A 20,992-nucleotide genomic window follows, 5' to 3' on the forward strand; every position below is an offset into this window, starting at 1 on the left:
CCAACGTAAAATCTCCATATATCTTTTCAGGAATAGGACTTTTCAAATATTCAGTGACTGTATAAGTTTGTGTCACTTGTGAGCATAACAAGAGGGGCTAATCATAGTATGTGGGGATGATCAACCAAAAGCAAGACAGTGCTGAGCAGGAAGGTACAGGATGTCTTGTAATTTAACAATACTTCAGTCGCTCAGAGACAGAACTCCACTATGTCCTTTGTGTCTACACAGCTATTTACATCTTTACAAGACAGCCAGTGTGAACTACAGAGTGTGAGAACAGAAGTGCAGCCATATTCAGAAAGGATGTGTTAACTATACCAACATGCTGAGCAGCTGGCAAATGCTGTAAACCACACAAGGCATTACCCATGAGAGTCAGAGTCGTACCGTGGATACTAAGATAAGAACCATTAAAGACATGGTGAGAGTTTTCTAAACTTTCATGGTTCCAGGAGTTAATGGTTAATTGCTTTTAGGTATACATACTTTGAGAAATCAGGAGACAAAACTCTACAGAATATGGAACCTCCATTTGGAATGTGAAGATTTTGTTTTATTACAATCTTTACTTTGAAGCTAAACGTGGCATTTTCATTATTTCTGTGTTGCCAGATGGATGTTATTTTAATAAATTAGATAAAAGCACACTGAAATGAGGAGTGAGCAATGCTTACTTGACTCTCAGTGTGGGTGAGTTGTAATTTTTACCTTGTCTAAGATGACAAAGGCTATCACTCATGCAAGGGTAACCTCTAGGTACCCCAGAGGACAGCTGCTAACATTAGGCAGATGGAGAGCATCATCAGACTGAGTCAGGAGCTCAAATGAAGAGTGTTAGGGCAGTCATGGCCAGCCAGCCCTGACAATCTCTCCAGAATTTAATATGGATTGTGACAAAGCACTAAATACATTTTCACAAATTAACCAAGTGAGGTACCTGCCTATGATCTCAACACTTTGCAGGCGGAGGCAGGAGATTGCTATGAATTTAAGATGGATCTGGGTCCAGAGTGAGACCATATCTAAAAACAATCAAGTTAGCTAACATTCTTTTATCCTAATGTCTTCATACCATGCTTGATTCTTTGGCTTATGCTACTAAGAAACAACAACAACAGCAGCAGCAGCAACAACAACAACAACTGAGTGGCATGGCTGGTGATATTTTACCTCATGTTTTGCTATACCCTTTCTTTGCTTTCTATATCCTTTTATGAAAGCATGTTAAATTCCTTCTGACTACTAAAACAAAACAAAAACAAAAAACCAAAATGTATTCCTTCATTACAATAGGTTATATCATTTAAAACACTCATTTCTGATTTCTCTTTTGTTAATAATAAGGAAAAAAGATCATGTGAGATGAACAGAAAGGAGAAATTGATAAAAGAGGTGGTGCTGCAAGAAAAGAACCGGGGGATGAAGAGAGAAAGGGAAGGAAGGGGGAGGAGAATGGGAGGGGAAGAGGGAAGGGATGGGGAGGGAGACTTGCTGAAAAACTTTGGGGTCTAAGAGGAATTCCTCTGAACAGCATAATCAATGCTTGAAGCATTAAAAGCTCCAGTTCGGAGTGAGGAGAGCCTTCTGTAAAGCCTAGAGCTGAAGTCTAGTTGTACCTCACTATCTGGCTCCCAGCATCCACTCAGATAGTTAAGAACTTCAGACTCAACCAACACCGAGGTCAGAACTCCAGGACACAATGCGGAGAACTCCTAGACCCTCTTCCTTTCAAGGTATAGATCCGAGGAACAACAAGTGACACTGTGGCTAAAGTCATGGCTACTCTCAAACGAAACACAGCTGCAGGAGGGCCACCAACAGCACGCTCTGCCAAGATCTATTTTTTGGAAAATCCAAAGGATATTGAGACTTCATACTCTTCTAACATTTGGAATGGGGCAGGAATCATTTCAATTTCCCCTTCCTGGCAGACAGTGATGAATAAGTGGACTAATCGGCCCAGCTGCGCTCCAGGCCAGTGTTACATAAGCACACATCACCAGCTGCCTCACTGCCGAAACAAAGATGGCCTACCCTTGCTCTTGCTGAGGGGGAAGCAAGACAGCTGTGACCCACCCACAAACTCAAGGGATTCCTCCCAGGCAGAATCCAAGACAAAGGAAACTAGGAATTTCCATGAGTTTGGTACCAGTTAGTTTACTTTCTACCTTGCTCATTCCACAGGAGACAAAGGGGAGAGGGCTCATGAGTTCTTGGTGTAGCCAGTTTGAACAAATCTCGATGCCAGCCGGAACCTACTCACCTTGCTCACTATATATTGTGGGAGGAAGGTGAGGCTGGGGGAAAAACTGGGGTGGCATATCTCCAGGCACGGTGACAGGCGGGTAGTAGGCGGTGTGCGAGTTCTGGATGAAGTGTGGATGGTGGGTCAGATAAGGGGGCAGGTGATGGGTTGGAGACATGGCTGAGGGGTAGCTCGGTGGGTAACACTCGGGAGACTGCGGTGTGACCACCACCCGGCGGACTCCGGTGCTGTCTTCAATCACCTAGGGAAGAAAGCAAAAGGATTGGATGGAATACACTATTAACAAGCACACCCTCAGGTGCAGAAGGATTACTGGCCTCCCCGTTCCTTATACAAAGGAATTAGTAACTTCCCTTTATTTGCGTGACTCTGACCCCCTTCACACACCTTAGAAAACCATTATCTTGCTAATGAATCTTGGATTTGTCATAAACATTTTATGGTCTTGTGTGTTTCAACTTATAGTAGGAGCACCTTTGTATCTAAGCCTAAGGTTTTACAACAGGAGAGTCTATGGGCCAGTGCCCCCAGGGCTGCGCTCTACACCTAGCTCTACACCTATCTGACAGCATCTACGCTACCTCTGCTTTAGCACATACAAGTCATGGGATATTAGGAAGCACAGGGAACACTGATGTCAAAGGCCATGAAGTATACTAAAATATCATTTCCCTGGACTAAGACGGTGGACACAATGAGGGGATTCTGACCAATGAGAACAGGAGCAATCTCAAGTCAGGAGAGTCAAATCTGTACCTAACTGTCCTGCTTTCAGCCAAGAGCCAAGCTGTAGGCGGTGGCAGGCAGCACTCCACAGCCCCGTCAGCTGCGCACCACACTTTCCTCAGCACTGAGCAGATCTCCACCAGCACAGAGCAGTGCGCCAGGCAATGCCCGCTGGCCTGCACCAGGCCACTGCACCTGAGTCACTCGTGACACAAGACGAGCAACGTCACAGTGAAAAAGCAAAGCTATGAGGTGACGCAGAAAGAGATAGCATAAAATGACAGTCAGGAAGAACTACAGGGGCTTCAAAGAACTGCGGTGCCCAAACTGCCGATGGAACAGACTCTAGGTCAGGTCTGTGCGGAAGAAGACCTCAGAATCGACTCCGGAAGCTGGGGGGAGAGCTCAGTTGTAGAGGAAGCGACCTGGCTTTGGCCAAATTAAAGAAAAACAAGACAGACACATGCTCGCACACTCATGTACACAGCACTAAACTGGGAACCCAAGAACAGGCTCGATGAAACTTGGTCAAATCAGTTATTTAAGACACTGAGGCATACATTCTGACAGGCTTTATCTGTGGTTTCTTTTTCTCTTTAATGCTTGAAATAGAATCTATACATTAAAATAGATTTTTTTCATTGCATTTCAGGAGGTTGATAACAGGACAAAATAAAATAATTTTATTGTCTCTAACAACAAAAACATACCCTATGCTTAGTTTCATGGAGAACAAAGGAAAACAAAACAACTAAAGCTGAACTGGCAAGTCTGTAAGTACGTGGTCCACATCGCAGCACACAGTGATTCTGACTTGGCTTAGTCTTCAGGTTAAGACAGCAGGGGCTGGAGAGAGGGCGCAGTGGTGAAGAACAGCTGCTGCTCCCCCAGATCATGCAGCCTCATTGCCCTGTGCCTTCATGGCATCTCACAACATCCCCGCTCTCCAGCCCCAGGGATGCAGCGCTGCCTTCGGACCCTGTGGGCACCTACACACATACACTGCACATAAACACACGGAGGCACACGCATATGCACAAAAGTTAACATAAAGTGCTCTGCTGTGCTAATATTTCATTAACCTCAACATTCGCTCTTTGAAAGTGAGGCTCTCTCTGATCATTCTCTCTCCTAGAGCTCTGAGCAGCCTCTCCTGTCCTCACAGTTCTGAATAAAGGTAGGCACTGCTGGGGCGTGGCCGGCTAAGCACATGACCTACTTAAGACCCTGCAGCAGGTATCCACGACACCAGTGACAGACCAGCAGCATTGCTGGAGTACAAACGTGCTTCTAGAGCACACTTCGTACAGCTGCAGTATCAATGCTGTGGGTGTTTCTTAGCAGTGACACAAATACCAGTGCTCTCTTCCTCCCTCTATTTTCCACATGCTCCGAATTCCTAAGACATTCATTCAACCTTCAAGGTCCAAAAAGCAAAGAATTGCCTGGAAGTTCTACTTTTCCTCCAGGTATAGCTACATGGACTTGAATGGAGTTCTCTGTAGTGGAGACTGTAATGAAAATAATTTATTCTCATGATCTTATATCTGGCTTGCTATAAACATGTTACTTTTTTTTAAATTTCATCAAAAAACAAACAAACAAACAAACAAAAAACTCTAACAAGGAAAATTCCAATGGGGGGTGGGGGAACTGACACACAGAGTGGAAGAGCGGTCTTCTTGCTGCTGCTAGGAGAACAGCTGTCCCTAAAGAGTTGTTCTTAAAAATTAACAAAATCAATTTACTCTAATGAATAAATTATCTTTATATACACACAACAGGTTTCTAGCCAAAAAAAAAAAAAAAAAAAAAAAAAAAGGTAGCGTTAAACAGCCACAAACAGATGCACATACTGAGCTGCCTAAAGCCCTGTTCTAATTATCTCAATTATTCCATGGTATTTGTGAAAGATGTTTACATGTACATACATTATAAGATACTTTCAGAAACCCGCTCTTATGCCAACCAGACCTGTCTTTCATCCTCCCAACTGGAGCATTAATGCTAAAGTAAGTATTAAAAAAACAAAAACACATGATAATTTGCCTGTTTAATAACATAAATTATAGCACATTTTACTTATCAAATTCAATTATGAACTCTACCTAAGGAAATTATTCTCAGATTTCCCCTAAGGAAGGCTGAGGAACTTAGTATGAATGCAACTTCAGAAATGGTGATAGCAATATTCTTTAATAAAAGTAATTCATATATTCATATATATTTTTTTTCTAGTAGAAGAAACCAAACATCTGAGAGAACTCAGTTCAAAATTCCCAAGGCAAGAAAATAAGCCTTCAATCTTCATAGATAACTACTGGAAAAAAACAAATTCATTTCCTTTTGGGGTAAATACAATTATGCCAATGTCCGGAGGCAGACAGATCACATATTCAACTCAACAGTGACTTCCTGACACATACCACTGCTAACACTGAATATTCGAAGGTGAGGGGGAAACTGGCCTGGGCTCTAGCAAGTGCTGTTACAAAACTCCAAGAAGATTGCACAAGTCAGAACAAAGAATGCTTCGTCTAAATTTTTCCTTGACTCCGGGCTCCACAGAAGTGCCATTCATGGGTATCCAGGGAAGCACAGCACTCTGGGAAAGAGGGTTGTGCTCTCAGATGGCCACCTACTGTGAGCTGCATTATGCACCCAACCAAACCCTGTCAGTCTCAAGTTCCTATGCTGACTCAACTTCCTATGTGCTAATGTTCAAGGCCTCAGAGGTGTGTGCAGGTATACTGTGACCCAGAGTGTCTCCAGGACAAGAGGCAAGCCTTGTGACATGGCCTAAGGAATACCCTCATTCACAGGGCAAAGGCAGAAGCCATGGAAGACATCCTGCCATCTTGGCTCTTGGACTTTAGTCTCCAAAACTTTAGAAAAGTCCATTATGCTACACAAGCCACATGACTATGGTATGGGGGGCCGGGACTTTTAGTAAGCTAACACAGCATCTAGAGGGTCCAGGGCAGGAGGACTGATTCAAATTTCCCTTACCTTAAGTCTACATGGCTTCCCTGCTGTGAAAAACAGAATGAAAGAAAACAAAACCCTCAAAAGCAGCAGCCCTTTCCTTGGGCCACCTAAGAAAGCTAACTTGATGGCCAACGTTATCCAGATCTGACCATCCTGTTTTCTTCAAATTTCCAGGGAGCATTCCAGTTAAGCATTCTCTTTTAAGAGAAAAGACACTTAAACTATGCATGTGCTTTAAAAAGACTCATTCTAACTGATTTTTATTCCGGAAAGTTCTGTGTTTGGACAAGCGCCCTCCGCTCCCCTCAATACCTGATTGGTGGGGAGCAACAGCAAGCTCCTCACCAGTCGGGCCTCAGCTCTTCCCCCTGCTGACCAGCTGTCAGTGCCCCATTCCCTACCCGCAAGAAGGAGCTGGTGAAGAGCTAGAGACAAACAAGTGAGGCTCCTTCTAAGTGCATGCTTGCTGTTCTGAGTGGCAGAGTGGTGATTGTGGGTGCACCACGTTAACTAGGAGAACCTGTGTCCTAGGTACACAAGTGTTCGAATGCATATGAACAAAAGAACCAAGAAAAAAGACAAAACAAAACAGAACAACAACAACAACCAAACCCAGGACATCCCAGAGACACAGTGAAGGGTTAAGATCAACTCCTAGCCCAACCAGCAGTTACTTTCTAGTTACCTGTCCACCAGAGAACTGGACTTGAGCTGAGTTAGACAAAGGAAGACTAGCACAGAGCATGGTTCAAATGCAGCTCGTGATGTTACCAAGCTGGGATTTACACAGAAATCATGGAGACTGAGAAGTCAATATGAAACAGACACCCACTGACGGCTAGGGCGTGCATGCTATGAGGAGACATAAAAGGCTTCAGGACATAGTCGATATTTATTGACAACCTGCGTTTGCTGTGTTTTAATATCCTCAACCTAAAAGGAACCAGGGCACCTTTAGTCCCTGAAACACGGCATGACATATTCCATCAGGAAAACCTTGTCACCCACCACCTTTACCCATGTCCATGACTTCAGTGATCCAACAATCCTGAGGCATATATATAGTGACAGCAACCCCACTGTAGAAAGAAGAAAGTGTTGAGAGAAGCCAAGACAACTCACTCAAACACAGAACTTTCAGGAATAAAAATCAATTTGATCCTGAGAGTCAGAACGGATCTTGTAACTACACGCATAGTTTAAGTGTCTTTTCTCTTAAAAGAGAATGCTTAGCTGAAGTGGAAATTGGAATAAACTCCTTTGTTCCCCAAATGTTTTCCTTCTCCTCCCACCAGCCTGCCCAGGTAAAGAACAAGAAGCAGCTTGAAGGACAGGAGACAGAAAGAAAAGCAAATCCTCCTGTCATGGTCAGACATGATCCATGGAGTGGACACAGCACGAAGATGGATAGAGCACGCTTTGCCCCCAGGCAGACTGAGGTATAAGGAACACTGAGAGGCTTAGACACAGACGCCTGGGACAAAGTGGGAAAAGGTGGTCAATTAGTTGAAGGTAACAACCAAAGGTAATGATGATGTCTTCTACAATTTGTATATCAATTTATAGTTTATAGAGTGCTTGGAATAGAACCCAACACACACTTATAATCAGATGACCACAGTCCCAAATTCTATCTGAAAAACCAATATGAATAGAGTAGTTGATAAAGTTCATATCCAAGACTGACTAGAAACATCACTCCATTTCTATGGGGAAAAAAATGAAACTATATTCATCCCACAGTACCCAGTGTTTTGTGTTGTGTGCCACAAAACACTGGGTACGTCTTGGTAAAACAATACCCTAAATTTATTTCCAGTCACTCCTAAAACAGAACAATTCTTTCTGACTTAACAGAGTTTTAAATTATCAGAGAGCTGGAGAGATGGCTCAGTGGTTGGTTAAGAACACTTGCAGAGGATCAAGGTTCTATCCCCAGGACCCACATAGTGTCTCACAATCATCTGTAATTTTAATTCTAGGAGACCTGAAGTCCTCTTATGGCTTCTGTGGGCATGTCATGCACATGGTGAACAAATAGAAAAGCAGGTACACACTAGTACACATAAGTAAAAATTAATAAAAAGTCAGATATGATAAAATTATTAATTTGCAAAGAAGTACTGTAATAATAAAATGAAATGTGACTGAGTACTGGGACTCCGTTTCTAGATGTGACAGCTTCAATGCTACCATGAGTATGGACTAAGCAGAGCAGCACAGTAACGGAAAGAATTGTAAATGCCACAGCGCTGCCAAGCTGTGGCTTAGGATGGTTTTGGAGCTGTAAGTACGCTCTCAGTTAATCATCGTGGTAAAGTACAAAATAAATAGAAGGACTGCTTGGGTCCACATTAGAATGGACTCAAAAGGCCCCCAAATTCTTTCCTCCCTCTCTTCTGTCCTTCTATAGGACAGCAAGTGTGGATAAGCGCCTGTGATATGCCAGCACCTTTCAGAGGACTAGGTTCCAACCCACAGATGAACAGTAATGGAGACATCCCATCTCTCGGGAGCTTCAGTGTTAAAATACAGTAATGATGAGTTCAAACAAGAGACACGTCCACATAAATAACTGACCAGCACAGGGCTCTCTACGTGGCTCTGTGTTCTCCTGCTGACCCATGATGCCAGGGCTGCAGAAAAGAAAAACAAAATACAAGAGAAAAGGCTGGGTAGACAGATGGAGATAAGGCCCAGACTGAAGAAAACTGCACACCCCGTGTGGCAAGGAGCCATTTTGAACACACTGCTTCAATTCTGTAACTGTTCTTCATACAAAGGAAAGTGAAACAGCCACAAATCCACTAGTAATAGAAAGTGAATATACCCACAGGTTCCTCCCTCTTCCAGGGACTCAGAATACTTACTACTCAAGTTTCTTCAGCAGACCCAAGCCTTGAAAGAGCCCAATTTTCTTATGACTAGCAGCCAAGTAGGCCTGAGTCTCAACTGGTATGGGTAGAGGGCAGGCCTACACTCCCTTCTGCATATGCCTTTCACAATGCTAACTGTGGACCAAAGCAATATTTCCTCCATATAGGCTATGATTATAAAAAGGGAGGCACCCTGGGCTAATGCTTAGATATAGGCCCACTGCTCTGTGATTTTTCCTGATCAGCTCATGACCTCTCCACAGGGGCTCCTGACTGCTGGACAACTGTGAGAATAACTAACTTTTTTTAATGAAAAGTGTGTTACTTTTACTTACTTGTGTGTATGTCTGTGCACACATACAGACATGTGAGCCCATGTGCCAGTTTTATTAGAGGACAACTTAGAAGGAGTTAACAGTTTCCTGTGAGGGCTTTAGGGTCTAGCCCAGGCTGTCAGGCTTCATGGCAAACATGTTACCTACGAGCCACCTTTCCTGGACCACAAATCAAATTTAAATGCATTTTTCAATCTATTTTTTCTCTCTCCATGCCAAGGGATATACAATTTCAATGAGTAGTGATTTAGTAACTAATGCCGTCAAAGAATGGCTAGAGGTACAAAATAAGAAGATACCCATCTTGACCATCAGCCAGCTTGGAGAAAGAAGACTGGTTTCCCAAGTGACAAACGCCTACTTGGACGGTCAACTCTTTCCATATGCTTTTCAGATCTTTGGGTCAATATGAAGTGTTCCTACAACACTTGAACAAGCCACTATAAATTAGCTTAAAATGTGGAAACTAAGGCTCAGGGCATCTGCTTAAGACATTTTGCACATAAATTATCTGGAAAGCAAATGACGGAGGGGAAGGAGCCACAGAAGCCCAGCCAGCATAGGATGAAAGGAGCACTGCTTCAGTCTGTGTGACGCACACCAGCAAGGCCGACCACGCCAGGCGCTGAGGACTTAATAGAGCAGACATTTTCATTATGATGCCCACACTGAATGCACAGTTTCTACCACACCAAGTAGGCATTTACATCTCAATGAAGAAAGTGGAAACGTTATGTAACGAGTGATCACAAATCTGAACTGAGGCTTCCATTGATGGCCACATTGGTTCTAAGTGCACCATGTGTCCTGCGGGCCCCATTTCTACCCTCTCTATCAGTGGCTCTCAACCTTCCTAACGCTGCAATCCTTTAATGCAGCTCCTCTTGTTGTGATGACTCCAAACACAAAGTTATTTTCGTTGCTACATCACAAGCGTTATTTTGCTACGGTTGTGAATCATAATGTAAATACCTGTTTTCTGATGGTCTCAGAAGACCCCTGTGAAAGGGCCATTCAATACACCCCACAAAAAGGGGGTTGCAACTGATGGGTTGAGACCCACTTGCCTGGACGTTTTGTGTTAGAGAGGTGACAGTGTGACTGTGAATGGAGTAAGTTCCCTCTGTAATGTCCTCCTCTCCTGATTATCAGCTTGTAGGGATTCTGAGCCACCATGGAAACAATGCACTGGCAAGTCTGTGGGGCACTTTCTGTATCCCATTAATAAGGTAGGGAGACCACCCTAATGGTGGGTGGCCCTTTCACAGGCTGGACTCCCAGACCGCACAGGAGAGTGGGCAGCAACATCCATTTCTTTCTCCTTTCTGACTGTGGATGCGATGTGACTGCTACTCCATGCTCCTGCCCTCTTGCAGATTATTGCTTTTGTCAAAGATTTTGTCAGAACAAAAGGGAAAACAATGAACCCACTGTCTTACCTATATATATTTTCTAAAAGCTGAGAATGTCAGGTGAAATTTTTTTAAATCTTTCTCAACTCAGTAGTCAACTAAAATTAAAGCAACACACACACACACACACACACACACACACACACACACACACACACACACACACAAACACGTGAAGTCCTACTTTATCAGAGACCCCAAAGTCCAATGACACAAGACCTCAGGTGCTCAGTTCACAGCGCTTTCGTCCCTGGGTCGGCCTTTCTCACCCGAGGAAATGTAGGCTGTGCTGTTGACAGCCCTCTGACTCCTGCCTCTCAACGCCCACAAGCCTGTTCTCTAAGGCAATCTTCACATGACTGGCATGTGCATCTTATGCATGTATTTACTGAGTGTATCAGTTTGTGTTTTGAAGTCCTTTGCTCCTCAATAACAACATTGTTCACTGCTATAGTTCAAGAAGTGTAACACATCTTTAATCATCTGCTTTGCCTGGTTCTTCACGTTTCTTACACCAACAGACCACCCACACACAAGTCGGCCCTTATATGCTGGAGACACATAGAAAGCACACTGTACACCAACACTTGAACGCCGGGCAGGCGTGCCTCCAGCAGGGCAAAGCTCTGTCACTGACTTCCAGACAGCAGGCAAAGGAAAAGAATCTGGAACATTCAGAACAGTGAAAATTACAGCCATAACTATACCAACAGGATGCGTTGTCCTAGACACTCCCACCAAAAGCACCAAGGGGTGATGCATTCCCCACTATGGTAATTATTTGCCTTTTCTTAGCTGCTGTCACTTTATCACCACCTCCCTGTTCTCCTGTAACAGCTTTGTTCAATATGATTTACACAGAACAAAGTGCAGCCTTTGAAAGTATCTGACTTAGTAGATTTTGCCGCAGTCACAGGCTTGGCCACCATCACCACTATGTACTTTCTGAACAGTTTCTTTACCCAAACACACACTAGTTCTACTCCAGAAGCAAGCAGTTAGTCAGGGCTCCACCCCCCAGCCTGTGGCAATCACTAGGTGTCTGTGGATTTCAACTGTAGATGTTTCACATAAACAGGAAGGAGTACTACGCAGCTCTTGTGCCTGGCTTATTTTCAATGAGGATACTATTTTCAAGATTTAGTTAGTGTGTTCTAATAGAATACTGGTTCATTCTCATGGGTAAGTGTGGATCTAGCATATTCTGGTCACCTATCCATTCATAGTCGACAGACATGTGGGTTGTTCCCACCTTGAAGTGATTGTGATAGACTGTTATGGACACTTGTATGCATGTGTTTGTAAAGTCTCTTTTGCTTATTAACCTAAGAATGCTGCTGCTAGGTCACATGGGAGCCCTGTTTGAGACCACTGTGCAGAGTGGGTGACTTCTCTGACACTATCTTATCTGGTGTATGACTGCTCCCATTTTCTTTCCCTTAATAATTATTATACTGTCTCTCTTTTCCTGAGATGTAGCCATCTCAGAGAGTGCAAGGCATGCTGAATACCTTTTCAAGTCCCAGCTGGCCACGTATATCACCACAATGGAGATACAGTCTTATAATATAGATTAGTCTTTTTGTTGGGTTTCATTCGTTGGTTGTCTTGCAGTGCTGGATAGGAATTTAGGGCCCTGGATGTGTATGGCAAAAACTCTGCAGTGCTCTCCAGTATTTGGATAACTGTGACAGTGTCTTGCCATGTGGCCCAGGCAGGCCTTGAGTTCTCATTCCTGTGGCCCCCTTGAGTCATAGCCGACCCACACACATTGTAGCTACGCACTGCTTCTGCTTCTTATGCGATTTACATACATTGGCTGCTACTTTTAGTGGTCTTTGAACTGTCTTGTGAACACTTCTGGAACACACAAGTTCGATTTGTGAACAGACAAAATTACCGTTGCTCTTTTCACCTCAGTATTAAGGCTGTCGTAGCTAAGAACCCATCTTACACATAAGCTCAGGAAAGTCTACTCCCAGAATCTTACAATTTTAGTCTTCATTTTTGCTCCCGATCCATTGAGAGTTGATGTTTGTACAGGATGTGAAGTGAAGGTTCAGTGCCATCATTTAAAGGTGTGAAGACCTAGTTATCCCAGCACCAACGGCAGGATGACGTTTTTCCTTGGCTAGATTATCTTAGGGTTCTCTTCTTTCTTAAATACATGCTACAATGTTTCAGTACTCACAGATATAGCCCACTCTATCTTGCTCTTTTCCAGGTGTTACGTATTCTATTACTCTACCTGAAGCTCTCATATAATATAGATCACATAACAGATGGGATATGTTCTGAGAAATTCATTGTTGGGCAATTCTACCATACGAACACTACTGAAGGGACTTACAAAAACTAACATAGCTACAAAATCATTACTGTACACAGTCTATAGGACTATCATCACATGTGAAGTCTCACTGACTGAAACATTATTCGGTGTGCATCTTACAAAGCTACCTCCCCAGTCCAGAACTCTATTTATGCATTCATTAACAACCTGCTGTATGCCAGCCAATATCCTATGTGTTAAGATGCAAATGTGTAGGAAGTAAGGATAGCTCTTGGGGACGAATGAAATGTATTACATTCTGTGACAGAGACAGGACACAGTGCCCTTCTATGTTGAAAGAACAGAATGACTATTCTGGTTGGCAGTTCTTAGAGGATTATCTCTATTGGGAGGGCCACTGGACCGGAAAGGGTGGCTGAACTGCTAGACAAGCAAGAGCTCTGAGTACTTCAGATGGCAAAACAATGGGCACAAAACAAATACACACCATTCAGAAAACGTATTATCTAGAAGCACGTGTCTACCATGCTGAAATGTGCTTGACAGAGCACCATGAAGGAGAGTGACAGTGGGCTCACCCACCAGGCTACATACTGCTACTTGTAAGTGGACTCTAGACCTGAGTGGGACGCCCATGTGTGCTTCAGGATCTGGCATCAGGGAGAAAACAGAACTGACCAGTTATAAGCATTTCTGACAAACAAATCTTGCTGAAGTGTGATTTCTCTTGGTTTTGAATGTTGTTTCTTTCTGTGCTGGCTGGTCTTATGCCACCTTGACACACGAACTAGAGTTATTTGGAAGGAGGAAGCCTCGATTAAGGAAATCTGCCTCCATAAGACCCGGCTGTAAGCCATTTCCTTAATTAGTGATCATGGGTGAGGGCCCAGCCCATGATGGGTGGTATCCTTGGGCTGCAGTTCCTGGGTTCTCTAAGAAAGCAGCTGAGCAAGGCATGTGTAGCAAACTAGTAAGCAGCACCCCTCCATGGCCTAGCCATCAGCTCCTGCCTCAGGAATCCAGCTCTGTTCTTCTTTTTTTTTTTTCTTTTTTTCGGAGCTGGGGACGGAACCCAGGGCCTTGCGCATGCTAGGCAAGCGCTCTACCACTGAGCTAAATCCCCAACCCCTCCAGCTCTGTTCTTGTCCTAACTTCCTTCAGTGATCAACACTGATAGGGAAGATAACTCAACTAAACCCTTTCCTTCCAAATTTGTTTTTGGTCATGGTGTTTTACTATAGCAACAGAACCCTAACTAAGACACTTTCTTCCCACAACTTTCTGATAACTATGTTTCTTGCTCCTTAGATCTCTTGGTTATGACAAGTTTCCCCAGACGTTTTTCAATTGGGCTCCACTCTTATTCCTTTGATGTGTGGACTTTGCCCAGACCTAAAAGACGCACATGCTTTCTACTGCCTAAGTTTGATGGTTTTTTTATATTAACAACTTGTTTTTCTCAGACACTTCACAGTGACATTTTGTTAACACTACAACCGATTGCTGAAGGTTAACAAACTCTCAGGCCGTCCTGTGCCCTAAAGCCGGCCTGGAACAGAGCTTCAAGCTGAGGAATAGCTCAGAGTCAGAGATCCTGTCCTTGCCGGTTTAAATTCTTGGCCCTGCAAAGTTGTCTACCAAACACGAGTGGCCACAAGTTGCACAGGCTGCCTGCTCCTCATCCTTTTCAACGCTACATAACCACCACTTCTCCATTTTACTGTGTACCTCCAGTCTTCTAACATTTTATAGCAGGACTGTCAGTTGGGAAGGACTAACAATGCCTATAGCTCCCCCCTTTACCCTTTCTACTTTAATTATGAAGAAAGTTTTTCAGAATCAGAAATATTGTAAGGGAGAAAATTCCCTTTTTTTCATCCTAGGATTCACAATAAATGTCCTGCATTTAATGTAACGACAGGAACACCAGCAGCAGCAAGGAAAAGTACACATTTAAGTACAGCGTTTCCCCATTACAGTGTCCAACTTTAACTACTATTCCTTAATGGCCTTTAGCATAAAGCGAGGTGTTATTTTTGCTGTCATAATGGTGAGAGCCATGCTGTGTTCAACGGAATGAAACACTTTCTCAAACTAAACGAGCAAGGACAGAATAGAAATCTGACATTCCTGTTCCTCTCTATTAACTGACTCGTGACATGAATGCTGTCCATGACCCCACCTCCCAGCTCCCTCTCCCCACCCTTTTTTCACCTCTAGTGATTCTTATACAAAGACTTGTGTAAAACAAGTCATTTATTTACAACAGTTGGAAAACTGGCCAACAATCTGGCAACTCAAGAATGTTAAGTTGGCTCCCATGAAAATAAGCGTGGAAAAAAGATGAAATTATAGTGTTTGCAGTATGCCTTGCATGGTGAAGAAATGGCTCTGTTTTTTACATCAAAGGAAGATAAATCTTTGTCGGTTTCTGCCTGGGCTTCAACAATTTTCCTAAGTAAGTGCCAATGGTTTTTCTTTCTGAAAGAAAGAAAGAAAGAAAGAAAGAAAGAAAGAAAGAAAGAAAGAAAGAAAGGAAGGAAGAAAGAAAGAACGAAAGAAAGAAAGAAAGAAAGAAAGAAAGAAAGAAAGAGAGAGAGAAAAGAAAAGAAACCCCACATCAACTCCCCCAAAAAATATTAATGGGAAATTACTTCTTTTAAGTATTTTTAATATATAGGTAAAGGTTCCAAGAAGAAAATTTTAATGAGAGGATCATGTGAGATAGGACCCAAAAAGTAGTAACAGTGATCCTCATTTCTGAGGAAAGGTGCAGCTACTTTCTTTCCCTACTCTTCTGACGTTTTCTCCCCATTTTCCCAGTGTGTGTATGACATTCTTACACTGGAGGAACACCCAGCAAATGAGGAAAGAAGAAAGCTGTCTAACTTGTGAGAAACCCTGGGGTAGAAGGACTGGTTGAGCCCTGGACAAAGCTTAAAGGATCCAACATCCACTAGATCTCGGGGAGGCTGACTCCTAAACTCTTCTCCTTTAAAGCTTTTATCTTGAGTTAGATGTAGAAATGGATGGCTATAATCCAGCATTCAAGGGATGGAGGCAAGAAGACCAGGAAGGGAAGATGGGGAGCTCGAGGCCATGCTGGTTAAATAGTAAATATAAGGTCAACCTTGGCTACAGGGTATTTCAGTGCCAACCTGAGATATCTGAGTCACAGGTCAGATGGGAGGGAAATTCTAAAGCAGAAGGTTCCATGGAGGAATCTCACACAGATAATAGGGGGGCAACCTACTGGCCCTTCTGGCAAGCGTCAAGCAGTGCCATAAAGAGGACAGCAACCTCTCCAGGTTACATCTGTCTTCACCTTGACATACCATGAGAAGAGAATTTCAGTTGACAAATGCCTCCAGCACAGGGCCTAGAGCATATGGGAGGGACAATTTTTGATTCCTGACTGATGGAGGAGGCCCAGTTCACTGTGGGAGGTTCCATGCCCTACCAGGCAGGTCTGGGATAAATAAGAAGGGTAGCTGCACTGTGAGAGGAGAGCAAGCCAGTAGCCAGCATGCTTTCCTGGTTCTGCTCCAGTCCCTTCCTTGATTTCCTGCCAAGGCTTCACTCCATGATGGACTACAGCTTTTAGGCTAAAAACCTTTTCCTTCCAAAGTTGTTTGGCTTGGTGTTTTTATCAAGGCAATAGAAAGCAAACAAGGAAACAATTCTAGTGTTAGTTTAAATAATTAACTCGTAGAGGATGTCTGTTGAGCCTTGACATGTACTTTGCTCAAATAATGACAGGGAACTAGTGAGTGAAGGTGCCAGTCAGATGTCATACCTGTGAGATGTAACCTGGGGGCACATGGATAGGAGGGATGGACCCATTGGGTGACATCATGGGGACTTCGGCAGGTCCTGAAAGATATAAGAGCAAAATATCAATAGCGCTCTCTCTCTCTCTCTCTCTCTCTCTCTCTCTCTCTCTCTCTCTCTCTCACACACACACACACACACACACACACACACACACACACACACACACACACACATTATTCAATGTAATTACTAGGGATTTTGACATGCCTAGTCTCTCTTCAATAATTGCCTGAAGTCATGGCTGGCGTAATTTCCTGGCTATACAGCTCAAGGAAACAAACAAAACATACACAAAAGCAGCAACAACAGGGCTATAACCATCTCTATTAATATTTAACAACTCCCCAAGGCCACAAATTCCATGAACCAAAGCTATTATTCTAAAGCCAGCCTAACAGAATGGAACAAGAGCTTACTCCCCCTCTTGACTTTAAAACACGTGTTAGAATAACTCAAATCTCCTCCTAACAAACTCCAATCCTACTTTTTATAAAAACCGTGTTATAATTAATATACACAAACAAATTTTGAAGTGAACATTCTTCAGGCTCAAAGAGCTCCCATAGGGTTTGGATTTAGGGTTTTATTTTCAATAATTCATTATAACCCACCATTAATGTGAAAGGTATAAAATCTTTAAAATGCCCCAAACCAGCTGGACCCGGTTATGCAGTACTGTAATCCCAGCTAGCCGAGCAGCTAAGACTGGACAGTCACAAGTGCAAGGCCTGCCGGGGCATCTTTATAAAACCCTACTTCAAAAGAAAAAATTGGGGTGTTTTTAAAAGGCTTGAGTATAGCTCAGTGATGGAATACTTGTTTAATACGTGGAAGATCCTAGGTTTAATCCCCAATATCATAAATAAACAATAACAAAGTCCACCAGCTGCTTGGTTTGTCTCACACTAAACAGGGAGAAAAATAGACCATCTTCTAAAATTAGGCATCGTTGTGAGTATTTCTACATTTCAAAGTAAAATGTTAAACTAACAGGAGCTGGTTTGACGGATGTTCTGTTGCTGTAGTTGTCCACCTCCACCCTTTTTGGAGACGAGGTCTCGTCTCGGGTAGCTCAGGCTGGTCTAGAACGCCCACCATGGCCAGTTTTATGCAATTATGGGGATCCTATAAGGGATTTGTGCATGCTATTTAAGCATTCTATCGGTGAATGCTAACCATACGATTAGGGCCAGCTAATGAATGACAAGGTTAGCAGTTACCTAAGATGTAGTTTGGGTTAATATTTCATCACAAACTAATTGTCATACACCAAAAACAAACTGACATCCTTCCAAGGATCCTACAATCTAACAATTTCCCTGCAAGTGAAGGGACCTTAGAACTTACTTTCCCTGGCTAGCTCTCCTGTTGTGTTAGGACCCACCCCCAAAGGTATGGCTTTCTCTGGGAGGTCAGCTTCCTAGCCCCAGGCACTGTGTAGTTTATTTGCTTTCTCCTGATGGCCACTGTGCTGCCAGCAGTGAAAACTGCCCAGCTGAAACAAAACCCAAAAAAAAACGGTGGTGCCACTTTACTTGTCAAAAGAAGACAGGTTCTGTCACCTAGTCACTGCATTTACAGGTAAGCATAATACACCTTTCGCATCATAGTGTTGTGACCATGATAGGAGAGGGCACAGGAGAGTGAAAAGGACTGGCATGAGGGAGAGCAAGTCTCCAAGTCTCCAGGGAAAGAGCAGAAGGGCAGAAAGGGTGCAGGACAACAAGGAGCGTTCCAGATGAGCGCTCACTGCAAGTTCAAGGAAAACACATCATGGCACTGAACTCTCTGAGCAGCTCTACCCTCACAAACCAAGGGGTCTCGTGTGTGTTTGTAACCAAAAGAAAAGAGAGTGTGGCATGCACCACCGCTCAGTGGGGCAGCACAGCAGGGCTCTGCATTTTCAAGGCCCTGAGTTCGATTTTTACCATGCCCTCTTCACCAAAACAATGGATTATTGCCCATTTATTTCTTAAGTAGAACTAAAGCTATATGCCAGCTGCCAAAGGTGTCGGTTTCCAAGTTCGCGTTGTCCATCACCATCAGCATCTTTAGTGCAGCCATTAAAACACACAGGCATTTCCTTTGTATCTTTATTTGAATTGAGTCACTGAAAAAGAACTGTACTGTCTTTGAAACCCAAAAATCAATGCACTTGGCTTCACAGAACAGGAGCTAGGAGCTGGTCTTGAACCTCTGTGTGCCCTTGAACAACGAACTCATTTAGCCTCTCTGAGCCTCACTTCTCAACAGTTGTAAGTGGAAACAAAAAATTTCTACTTCATAAGGTCAGGTATAAACTAAATTCACCAAAACCTGCAAAAGTAGCATGTGACTAATGAACTTATCTCTCATCATTATTCACCAATGCTTTTGATAATTTAATACCTTTATTTTATGTGTATAGTGGTTTGCCTATGCATTATGTTGTCTGTGTATTCTGTGTGCCAAGGAGGCCAGAAGAGAATCCGATCTCCTAGGACTGAGGTTACAGGTGGTTGTGAGCCACCATGTAGATAATGGAACTTGAACCTAGGTCCTCTGAAAGAGCAACCAGTGCTCTTAACCACTAAGCCACCTCTCCAGCCCCAGTACTCTCCCTGACTGCTCTGCTGTTTGTTATAATCTCTCTTTATACATATACATATACATATACATATACATATACATATACATACACACACACACACACACACACATATATATATATAATTACACTATAAGGAGTAAGTTTTTAAAATATCATGTGCCCTTATAATGTATAAAGTCAACAGTGTATATAGTATATACTATTTACTTACTGGGCAACTCTTCTATAACAAATAAAATACCAAGTATTTCAGGGTACAGAGAGTCAATGAAATAGAGCCTTTTAATTATCAAAATGTATACCAGGCTAATAGTCTCTTAATCCCAAGTATGACCCTAAATACTGTTAAAGCCATTTGTATAAAATGTTTTTGGGAGTGCAGGGCAAGCAAGTGATTTACAGCTAGAAATGTTTTCTTCCTGGCCTTGATTTCAGGAGTTGCTAAATGACTTGCAAATGCTTGGTCTCTTCCTCCTAGTGCCATCATCAAAGCCATTTCGGATACACTCTAATGGCTTCTGAAAGTCAACTGTGCTGTGCGACTTCACGACTTCACGGCTGTGTGAGCAAGCCACTGCCTTCCTTCCTAAGTCTCACAATGACGGCCATCTCTGCCTGACCTGTGTTTGAGAATGTTCTTCTTGTGGTCATCCATACTTCCCCATGCAGCTCAGTTTTCCCTTCTCCATCATTTAAAGATGCCACTCCTTCTACTATTTTAATACATTCTCACCAAAGGATCTACAACTTGTAGAGCTGGAACCATAACGTTTATTGAGCCAAAACATTGAATTAACTAAGGGGAGGGAGCTGGTCAATCGACCAACACTGCCTAAATTCAGAGGGGAGAAATGTCTCTCAAACAAATAGATTTCTTCCTTGCCTATACTGGGAAATCATTAACCTATGAGACCTTTCAAACATTTTGAAACAATCTTGTAAACTGTCCCACGTCTTACTTAAATACTGGTAGTACACAGGTGCGTCAATGCAGACATGTAGAGGTATACTCATAAATTAAGACAGAAGCTTGCACAATACAGTGAGGCTTTGGTTTGTTTGTAAGAACTATGAAGTCTGGCCAGAGAGACAGAGATTATTATGCAGTCAGATGAAAGCTGCCACATGTACAGCTCGTAGAGCTGGAAGAGAATGTTTACTGGGCCAAGTAGCTACCTTAAAACATAACCTTTGGGAAATCTGATAGATTTCAGGGCTAGGCTGGATCTTCAGTATCAAGAACTCCGTGTTCTCACTGAATATCATGAGCTCTGAGATTGGCTTCTAACCACTGTAGCATTTAACTGCACCACATCAGTCTTCTCTGGTGAATACCCTACAACAGTCTGCCCTACCCTCTGCTTCTTTCTTGTGACTAGCATCTCCAGATCTCAGGAGACGGGAAGATGCTTGCTTGACACTATCTTCAGAAGCCTCGGCTCTAATAGAGTAAACACAGCTCTACTGACTGGAGGGGAGTAACCTACTGACACTGAGAAGCCAGGAAGGGAAGGAATGAACGCTAGGACATTCAAACCAACCTCATGGAAAAAAAAAAAAAACAGTTAAAAATAAATCACTGTACTGTATAAAATTTTGCAACTGTAAGCTGAGTAGTCACCAAAAACAAGTAGTAAACAATTCTCTAAGTCAGCACTCAAGGTTTCCA

General features: G+C 43.0%; 1 protein-coding gene across 7 annotated transcripts in view; it reads right to left on the bottom strand.

Annotated features, from left to right (window-relative positions):
* Fndc3b (fibronectin type III domain containing 3B) overlaps window positions 1-20,992 on the bottom strand; it is a 306,006-nt gene that overhangs the window by 122,191 nt on the left and 162,823 nt on the right. For all 7 annotated transcript variants that reach the window (XM_063281559.1, XM_006232215.5, XM_039101977.2 and 4 more), the window contains 2 exons: window positions 16,696-16,772; window positions 2,267-2,510 (listed from right to left, as the gene is read on the bottom strand). In XM_063281559.1, coding sequence (XP_063137629.1) covers window positions 2,267-2,510; window positions 16,696-16,772 — 321 coding nt within the window. The remainder of the gene's footprint in view (window positions 1-2,266; window positions 2,511-16,695; window positions 16,773-20,992) is intronic.

The sequence above is a fragment of the Rattus norvegicus genome, chromosome 2 (assembly GCF_036323735.1).
Source record: "Rattus norvegicus strain BN/NHsdMcwi chromosome 2, GRCr8, whole genome shotgun sequence".
In the NCBI taxonomy this organism is placed as follows: domain Eukaryota; kingdom Metazoa; phylum Chordata; class Mammalia; order Rodentia; family Muridae; genus Rattus; species Rattus norvegicus.